Source organism: Hippoglossus hippoglossus, chromosome 10 (genome assembly GCF_009819705.1).
Source record: "Hippoglossus hippoglossus isolate fHipHip1 chromosome 10, fHipHip1.pri, whole genome shotgun sequence".
NCBI lineage: Eukaryota > Metazoa > Chordata > Actinopteri > Pleuronectiformes > Pleuronectidae > Hippoglossus > Hippoglossus hippoglossus.
In genome coordinates, this window is record NC_047160.1 from 8758731 (window position 1) to 8769148 (window position 10418).

The window sequence follows — 10418 nt, forward strand, 5'->3', positions numbered from 1 at the left end:
TATCAAACACGAGGTGGAGGGGCGCCTGTTACCGCGGTCATGTGGTCCGTCGTTTGAGCTTGAAAATTGATGCGTGTCTATTCGTGGTTACGGTAAAAGTGCTTGTAAAAAAAAGAAAAACAAACGTTAAAAGTTAAATGTCACTCATTATGGACGTTTGATTAAATAGGTTAAAACTATTTTGACATTAACACAAGACATTAACGAGTATAATGAAATGGAATATTATACATTCGACTCCATATAACTTGCTCTTATTAAATATTATTGAAAAATCCTTAAGATGTGACAAAGAAATTTCACCTCACTCTTGTTCAGGATAACCGAGACTGTCTGCAAGTACATTTTAAGAAAATTCTACCGCAGAAGTATGGAGAAAATTAAAAGGAAAGTTAGCTCAATTTTAATATTGGCATTCATATGTTGCTCTGATTAAATATTAAAATAAAATCCTAAGGAGGTGACTAAGATTGATCACATCACTCTTGTTCATGGTGACTCCCACTGTCTATATGTCAAACTTCAAGAAATCCCACTGTAGAAGTTTTGAGAAAATTAGATCGAGAGTCGGCTCAGTTTTCATCATGACACTGATAACTGTGCACAGGGTTTTCTGCACAGGTCATCAGAATCCATATTCACAATCATTAACTGCATTTTCTTTTTCTTGTTCTCTCTGACTCTATCACCGCCCCCGCGGCCTGTGCTATACACGGAAAGAGACGCACCGTATCCACCGCCCCACGTGTCTCGAAGCTGTTGCACAAAAACATCACGAGTGGGAGCTGCAGCTACAAATACACCACATGGCCCCACTTCTCCTGTGCTTGTAGACGGAAACACCAGCGGGCCTCGGACTCGGACTCCAGAGCTTGTTTGGAAAAAAAACAAATCTTAACTCAGCTTAGAGTTGCACAACTTTTACTTTGGGAAGTTAGCCGTTTAAAGAAAAGACCTTTAACTTGAAAGATATCCGTGCGAAGTATTGCGGTCGAGGGCTTTGAAGGAACAAAGATACTTAGTCGCACTCTCGCCTGCAGCAGCTACACTGAGGCCAACATGTCGAGCGTCACCAACCAAGTGAAGAGCTGCCCCATCCCCACCAAGGTGCTCACCCTGAAGGACTGGTCCCAGCTACCCGACTGCTACAGCCAGACACCCGGGGGCACCCTCTTCTCCACCACGCCTGGAGGTGAGAGCAGTCTCCGGGGGGGACTTTAAACGGTGTACTGATACCGTCTAAGGGAATATGTTGTTTAACGTTTAGTTGAGTGTTGTGTGCTTAAGTGTGTCAACACCACAGAACTTGCCAGGACACGAAACCTCCTTCGTTGATCCGAGGGCTTCTGTGTACGTGCAGAAACCCACAGCTCGAGGTCCAACCGTCGCGATAAGGAGTAAACAAACAAAAAGCTGAAAACATATTTTGCAGCCCTTTCCAACTCCATATGTCCACCACATCAACACGAGTTGTTTGTTATGTTCTGCACTGTCTGCAGCCTGCGTGACGGCATCAAGCTTCCACTGTCATTTATTGATTTTGGCAGTGATCAATTCGCATGACTCAAACAAAAACGAATGCAGCCAAAGTACCTTAGTACTACATTCAATTAAACTCCATGTGTGGTATGAAAAGTATAAACATGAATATTGGCTTATTCTTAACTTTTTTATTTTCTTTCTGTTTTTCATTGACATATTATATAATTCTATATTGTTGCACTTAAGAGAAAAGCCTCTTAGAATTTAATTGTACAAAATAGCTCTCTCAAATGCTGTGCATAACATCCGAGTTTTACAGACGCACTGGCCCGAGCGAAAGTCCCTTGTTGCATCAGAAACACTGCAGCTCTCTAACCCGTGACTAGTGATTTGAAGAGGGTATACTGTATGTACACAGCAGAGTGATTGGCCTTGGCTGCGGTGGAGGAGCTGGAGGCCGTCCTATCCATGCTCCTCTCCCTCTCTCTCTCTCTGTGCTTTGCATTTCAGGAACAGCCGAGAACATTCTGTACAAGTTAGGAGGAGGAGGGAGAGTCTAATACATGTAGCCAGTCTGAGCAATATTGTGTTATTCCATCTGCAAGTTGCTACACACAGATTTGACATGTGCTCCACTTTCTGTGCAACACACCACTGTCCTGGGGGTCTTACTGGACTGCCCCCCGCTTTTATTATTTTTTCACATAACTGCTCCACACAGCAATGTTGCCTTGCAGTGCATTGCTATAGCTTACATTCCAGCCCCCTTTCGTCGCCCCACTTCTTTCTCTCTGCTGCACTTCCCTTTGTCCAGAATGAGCCGCTCGCCCATTACATAACATGTTTTTCTTGCCGAGCGGGTGAAGAGGTGCTGTACAGATCAGTTCGAAGTCCGGTACAGAATAATATGAGCAGCGGGCCACTCCTTGGCTCACCCATGTCCTGGTCCGACTTGTCACAACATGCTATTTATGACTCTGTTCCATATGGTGACAGACGTGAAACATGCCAAGAAGATTTTGAAGTTTAAATAATATCACAGCTGCAAGAAAAAAACGTCGTCTGAGACATACCTACACATAATTCGTTTGCTGTCGGTGTTAAAAATTGTACCAGTCAGGGAGTGAAAATATGGCTTTAATCTCGAGGCTTCTTGCTTCAAAGAGGGAATGTTTTGTTCCCCGATTTCCAAGAACTCTGTGCAGTGGCGCCCCTCGTCCCGCCCCTCTACACACCGAAGGAACCCTCCTTTTCCACTTAAATCCCCTCCGGTTCAGGATAATGATGCTGAACTATCCAGATGTGCTTCTTGCTGTGATATGAAGGTCCTCCAGTAAAAGCACGGCTGTAATTTAATCCTACAAAGCCCCAGAAGTTGGTCTGTTGTTTGTCGCAAGTCAGTTTTACTCTACTTTCCCTTGAGAAAGTGGGATTTGATGTAGAATTACTGGAGGTCAACAACGTATCTTTTGTCCCTGAAACACAGGTACCCGCATCATCTATGACAGGAAGTTTCTGTTGGATTGTCGAAACTCCCCTCTGGCCCGAACCCCCCCATGCTGTCTGCCCCAGATCCCGGGGGTAACAGTACCTGCTTCACACCCCATGGGGAAATTGCAGGATCTCAAAGAGGAGGCTGAGGAGGAAGAGAAGGACATTGCAGGTAAACATATTGCAATTCAGTTCTTGTTTTCAGCAAACCTCTCTTAACTAAAGGCCCAAAAATACTTTTCACGTCCATGGACAACTGTACACCTTTCTCAAGTCAAGCAGGCGCGCACACGATTCCATTCGTACTATAACTGAGGGTCTGCGTCGTCTGGTGTTCCACGTTTGTGCATTTCCCGATCCATTCCCTTTGGTGGCGGTAATGCACCAAGTTGTTGTTTGCCAACCTAAATGAGATCAAAAAGTAGAAGAAAGCACATTCAGATTAGTAAAAAATAACATATAAAATCGCCATTTAAATCAGCTATAAACCCCCTAAGAAGTTTGGTGACTTTGCCCCTAAATAAGCTTAAAAATCCGATTATACCACAGGGTATACTTAAACCACGCAATGCTTAAGGTTTCGCTGGGATTAGCTGTTCCAAGCAGGTTATTAGTCATATAGCTGCCATCTTTAGCATAACAGACATGTCCGTGTTTAGTTCCTCTCTCTGGTTTACGCCGGATCTCCTTGCACAGCCTCTTTGGGTGCACGTGGATATCTGCACAAGTTGTCTCTAATTCATCATAACTGGGTTGATCAACCTCGTCTGTACATCTCATCTCACGGTTAGAGTAGTTTCATCAAATCACAATATCCCCCACAATGCAAGGTTTTGTGGTCTAATCCAGTATAAGAACCACAAACACCAATTTCCTCAATGTCCTGTTCTTATGAACTTGCGACCCTTTCTTCATTACCACGACTCTTCATTTTCTTTTTTGTCATGAGTCAGCATGTGCTAATACAGCAGATAGGTGCAGCATGTCTTCCTGCTGTGCCACATCAACATTTTAGCGACACAGCAGTTGTTCTGTGTCGAGTCTTTCAGGAACTTGCCTGTCGTAACGCAACCGGGATACGACCAACTTTAAAACTAGGCCAGTGGCTTATTACTCAACGTTCACTACATGTTACGTACTGTGTGTTATTTCTTCATCTGTCCGGGTGATAGTGTCAGCTGTTAAAATTGTGCTTACTAAAGAGTACAGACATATCAACACCCTCTTCAGATCACAGTGCAACGTGTAGATTATTTTACACTACAGGAGAAAATAATGACAAGACGAAACAAAACTGTATTTAGTTAATGACAGGGTTTTACACTATAAGAATGTGGAGTTTGTAAATGTAATTTAATATTTTAATATATAGGACGGAGTGGATTATTTAAATTTTTCCTGTTTATTCTTACTGAGGAGTACAGACATATCAATGGTTATGAAGTAAAAGTACAGTTTTACTCCACCTCCTGTATTGCTAACGGCCTTTATTTACTTTTTCAATTAAAAAAAACTTGTTGTTGCAGTGTGACCAAAAGTTTGGGCTCAAGGGCAAGTAAACTATCTAGTGAAATAAATCCCACCATCAATCTGTACCTCTCCAGCGACCTCCTGTCAAACTAAAGACCACAAGGATCCGGGTTGACCTCCCTTCTTTTTTTTTTTTCTCGTTTCTTATCTCTCTCAGTAAACACACAGGTCGTGTCACAGGGTTTCAAACAACACCCTTTTCGTCCAGCGATTTCTTTTTCTTGCAAGTTATGAATGTTTTGATAACAACTGTAGTTTGCCCCCTTCACTGTAGTTAAGGTGTGGTTTGTGCAAAACACAACTGTTAACTGTCCACTGTTTATCAGACAGCTCTTTTTTAAATTTTTATCTCAACTCTTACCGTTGTCCTCTTTTCCAACAGATGACAACCAGTTTGAGATGGACATCTGAGCTGCAGTATTACCTCCTGTGGAGAGTCATTGGTTAAAACACCTCCGGGGGTCATTGATGACCCTAATGCATCACACGCATACAAAGCTTTTTTCACCTTTTTTTTTCCCTTTTTTTTTTTGGAAACAATAGCTTTTGCGAGGAACCAAAAAGGATATAAACGTTAGGAAAACTGTCGGGTGTTTTTGACCCTAATAAAAGTGTAAAGCAAAGAGATGCTATTGAATGGGTTGATGGGTCGCTCACTCACTTCGGAGCTGCTGCAGGATTGACAAAATCCGTTTTGATTTCACTTTTTTTTAAAAAATCTTTTGTAAATAAGCAAATTTACTATGTTGCCTATTTTTTAAGTTGGGGGGGATATAAGATGATTACATTAAGACATGTAAAAAGTGGGGTTTTTTCACTGCAGGCATCAGTTTAGTTTAGTTTTTATTTCCCTCCCAGAAAGGAAGGCAAACTTTCTTTATGACGGCAAACAAGGGTCTCCTCAGGGGGTCGGGGCCTATGGAAAATCAGCTCCTATTATGTTTGGAGGGGGAGATGAAATGTGAATAATTTCAAATAAAGGCTGTTGAGTCATAAATGGTGTGGTTTTTATTTGTTTCCCCATAAATGTATAGGCCTGTCATATTTTGTCTTGGGATATGTTATTCATTTCATCCACGATGTAAAAAAGTAATCAAATAAAGTTATGAGAAATTTACTCCAAATATAACTTTGCCATTATTTTATCAAAGTACTCAAACATGGATCATTTTTACATACGGGCTATTTGTCACACTGGTGACACATTCATAGAAGAAAAAGAAGCTTGTCTATTAACTCAGTGTTTTCATAACACCAAGGAGTTTCTCTTCTCAGTTTTTGAGGTTTTAAAGGTTCATGACCTTTATAACCTGAAAGCCTATTTATATTTAAACATACATATAAATGTTTTTTTCTTTTTAAAGCATACAGGACATATTGGTCATCAATATCTGTTACATAAGTATTAACGTGCGGTACATTGCCAAGGTCTGTTTAAATTAATGCGATCTTATCTGGCACAGCCTCATAAAACCTTGTGCAATAGGAAAGTATTTGGCTACAAAGACCTACACATAAAGCGGTTACTGAGTTGTGTAACTGCCTCATGTAAGGAATGGTATGTTTTTGTGCACTGGAGTGAACTCTGCAGACAAAGTTGGCCCATCTGTGCTGAATTGATCAAGCAGTGACACTGCTGCGTGGGGCTAAGTTATTAGCATCCAACTCAAATAGATCAACAACAAATCAAAGAAAAGTTAATGTTGCTTAAGAAAGAATATTGACCTGACATAAGTATCTTAATACATTGATAACATGGAAGACATCATGTACATTTTCTCAATTGGAGCAGCAAACTCCTCCATTAGCACCTTATTGAAAATCTGGAGACTAACTCTGTCCATGCACACTGTGAATCCAGCCTTGCACACTGCATCAGCAGGGTCAGGGTTAGGTATGCCCACTTGTTCCACACACTGATCTCCAGATTAGGGGGAGGCTGACTGCAGGAGCAGGCCTGCTGGTCTTAAAGAATGAGGGCAGCTGCAGCCCAAACAAGACCAATTGAAACCCCTCAGCGATGTGGGGGTGGGGTGTGACACCTGATGGGACCTGAGCAGGTACTGGTCTCAGATATGAAGTTGTGTACACAGTCAGTATATGATAAGGAGGCATACATCTTTGTTTCAGCGCTCATGTCACCACAATGTTGATTTTCAAGCTAATGCTGATGTTTTCAGTGCATATTGAAGTGAGACGTGATAAGCAGCTCTGTCTGTGTGATGTGGGGCAGTCAGCTCAGCTGTTCTCGTCCCATGGGATGGTAGACGTGACTGGCAACAACTTTGAATTTCACTAAGGCTTTGGACTGACATCTGGCCAGGAGGCTCTCATTTATTTATTGATTAAAATAAAAGCATGTTTATACACGTGATCACTGCTTTGTCCATTGCAATTCTTTCTTAGTAACAAGCAAAGTAAATTTGTTCTGTGTGCCACAATGTTATTGTGCCCTACAGCAAAAACTGGACCAATACATCTGGATAAGATAACGCTTTTTTGCCAAAAGCCGGGGTTGTACTTAATCAGGCTACAGGTTTGTATGCACTTGGCTGCCTTTGTAAAACGTGCTGGTTGACCTGCATGTGCTGTTTAAACAAATGCAGGTGAGGACAAGGCCAGGGGACTGAAATACCTGGAAGTTTTCAGGGATTTTCACACCTCTGATTTCTGGCGGAGGAAAAGATACTGTAACTGAAACTGATGATGATGCTCGAAATCTCACAATGGTGCATATAGTGCACACAATGCACATAGGCATTTATATTTGCTGACACATAATGAAGACTTCACTATTGTTGTGCACATTTTCTGAGCCTCATACAATGATCCCATATTTTACTCTGGGATTCGTTTATTTAGATTTCCCCTGCATTTATAGAGCATATTTTCTTTTTTCTTCGTCCTATATTTATTTGCTCAACCGCACTTTGTTATAATTAATTTTATGATTAAATATAAGCATGCAGCAGTGTGGGCAAGTGCAAGATCTAGTTAAAGGCTGGAGCGAGGAGAAATATTTTCTTTTAAAGTTTGCTTGATGGTAGCCAAACACGATGATATCATCAAGTACTGAGAGCTCAAATTAGCTCTCTTATGATAGAGAACCTCCACTATCCACCTGCACTAAAGCACATCTGCTGTTCTGTATAGATATCAACTCACGATGACAGTACACAGAACTGACTGCTGCACAGAATGTTCGACATAACTTGCCACTGGTCAGTTTTCATAACTATGAACGAAGAGACATGTCAAGCAGTGGTCATAGTGGGAGGTCCGTGCCAGAACATAAAAACATAACAATTTTAAACACAAGTCATCCATCACTGAGGCTAAAGGTGTCTAAAGACAAATTTTATTATAGACTTATTTTATTGTTAAAAAAGGCGATGCTCATAATATTATAATGTGTGCATGACGAAATATAATTACACTCATAAACAAATAAAGTGAAAGAAGACAATATGTACAGTTTGTGTTATTTAACTGCATCTCACACTCATTATATGCTATTATGTATACAAATAGTGACCATACAGATGACATAATGTTCTCTCTGCCTGTGATCCTGAAATTCTTCTCTCTGGCTTATGGAAATACTGCACAGCCCGGTCCACGAAATGTTGTTTTGGAAAATGTCCGCCTTGGAAACACCTTGACTTCGCCACCCGGCCTTTTCATCTGAGTTTAAGTGAACCCAAGTAAGCCCCCTCCATAGCCTTTCTCTATAGACAAAATATCCCCCCTTTCTATCCCCTCCCTCACCCCCTGCTCCCCTTCCAGTTTCCCAGAAGGAGGGTTGAGTCGAGTTGGGCTGGTCAATGAGGCTCTATTTTTGTCACCTGCTCCTGTCAAAGCCAATGGTACAAGCTTGGGCTGGAATTGCCAGGGTGACGATGTAAACAGACACTCAAACACACACACATGCACACACACACTCACGCACGCACACACACACGCACGCCCACACAGTGCTTGGTCACGTCCACCATGACAGGGAGGGGACAGGGGCTCGAGCGGGTCTCATATATGAACACACTTTACATTTACAACATATACTGAAACTTTTACACTGCAGGGATTCAGGCACCTGCTTCACAGGGTGTCTGGATACACAAGTAAAATAATATTCAATCCCTAAATCACTGCGACAGTAAATTAAATCAAGCTGTTAAAAGCTGTTTATAGTTTCTTGGGTAACAGGAGGTTCAAGTTAAAAAACAAGTAGATTTTATTATTTGCTTACTTGATTTAGAGGTGACATTTGCAAAATATGACCATGAACTTAAGTTTTGAATTATTCTTCAATTTCTCAGTAAAGAGAGTGAAAACAATATTTGTCTGAATGAAGCTTGTTATTCCTTTGCTGGTCTGTTACGTAATCTCTGATATTCCTTGTAGGACGGAATCATATCAGTATTTTTAAAGCCCCTGCCACACTATTTTAGACGCACCAGCTGTAAACACAGCTCAGTGTGTGTGTATGTCAGGGGTCAGGCTCATGGTTCTCAAGGGCACCACTGGCCTACAACTCACTTATACAGTATAATACCTATAGTGTATGTTTGCTCATTGTGTGAGCTTCATCACAGTCTGCTGCTCGGCACTTCCAGGTCCCACTGTCAGCAGCAGCTGTCATGTTGGCTGGCTGCTGGTATGCTACTATATTCATACTGTACTCAAGTAATGTCATGTCGAATGGAGGACATGAGATGATGTTTCACAACCCGGTCTCGCAGCCCTACCACCACCATGTGTGTGTGTGTGTGTGTGTGTGTGTGTGTGTGTGTGTGTGTGTGTGTGTGTGTGTGTGTGTGTGTGTGTGTGTGTGTGTGTGCATACTTCTTGTACATTTATCTTTATGAAGATCATTTTGGCTGGTTAAGATTTGCTTTAGTTAGTTGGGGTTTTAGGTTAGGGTGTGTGTGTGCTAGAGAAAGAGAGGGGTGGGGGGAGGGCGAGAGGTGCATGGGTGCATTTTGTGACAGCTATACTTACTAGTTACTCTACAGATTAATAATGATTACATTAATGTCATCATCAGCTTATAAAACATGACAATCTGTTCAAGACCAATTTAGCCGTTTTCAAAATAATTATATTTGCTCCACCTTAAAGGGATAGTTCACCCAAAAATGAAAATTCTCTCATTATCCACTCACCACTATGCCGATGGAGGAGTGGGTGAGTCCATAAAACACTTTTGGAGTTTCAGGGGTAAACAGCGTTGCAGCCAAATCCAATACAATTGAAGTCAAGGGTGACCACCTCTTCAAACGTAAAATAAAAAAAAAAAAGCCCTCATACTGCTCCTGTGGTGTCATCCAAGTGTCTGTAAGTCTCGGCATTCAAATTCGACACAAGGTGATTTACATGTTACATGTTTTTGCTTACGGACACTTGGATGACACCACAGGATCATGTTTTTGTTTTGTTATGTTTATTTTTCTGTTGTTTCTTTTTTGTTTAAGGAATCGGTCTCCATTTACTTCACTTGTATTGGATTTGGCTGCAACGCTGTTTACCCCTGAAACTCCAGAAGTGTTTTGTGGACTCAAACACTTCACCCAGCTCTCCATCGGCATAGTGATGAATAGATAATGATTATTTTTGGGTGAACTATCCCTTTAACGTTTGTGCTCATTAAAATGCTTGCAGCAGTAAGTATTTATTTTTTAGTATTATATCATATTATATCTATTATATAGATATTATGCATTTAAGATTTGACATTTGCTAATAAAACTGACATTGTGAATGCAGGATGTTTGCTGCTGTTACTAAAGTAAATTCTCTAGACACTTATTTCACCAGTTTTTTACGTGTTTAATGCATGTTTCATGCTCTGCTCTGTCTGTGAGCCGCCCCCCAAAAAAGAAAAAAAAAAGAAAAGAGCACAGACACTGACGCTG

General features: G+C 41.2%; 1 protein-coding gene across 1 annotated transcript; it reads left to right on the forward strand.

The window, feature by feature from the left end:
* The first annotated feature begins 774 nt into the window (after nt 1-774).
* Nucleotides 775-5399, forward strand: eif4ebp3l (eukaryotic translation initiation factor 4E binding protein 3, like). The gene is made up of 3 exons (XM_034598321.1): nt 775-1192; nt 2969-3145; nt 4886-5399. Exons 1-3 carry the CDS (start codon nt 1060-1062, stop codon nt 4912-4914), a joined length of 339 nt encoding a protein of 112 aa, XP_034454212.1. The 5' UTR covers nt 775-1059; the 3' UTR covers nt 4915-5399.
* The last annotated feature ends 5019 nt before the right edge of the window (nt 5400-10418 follow it).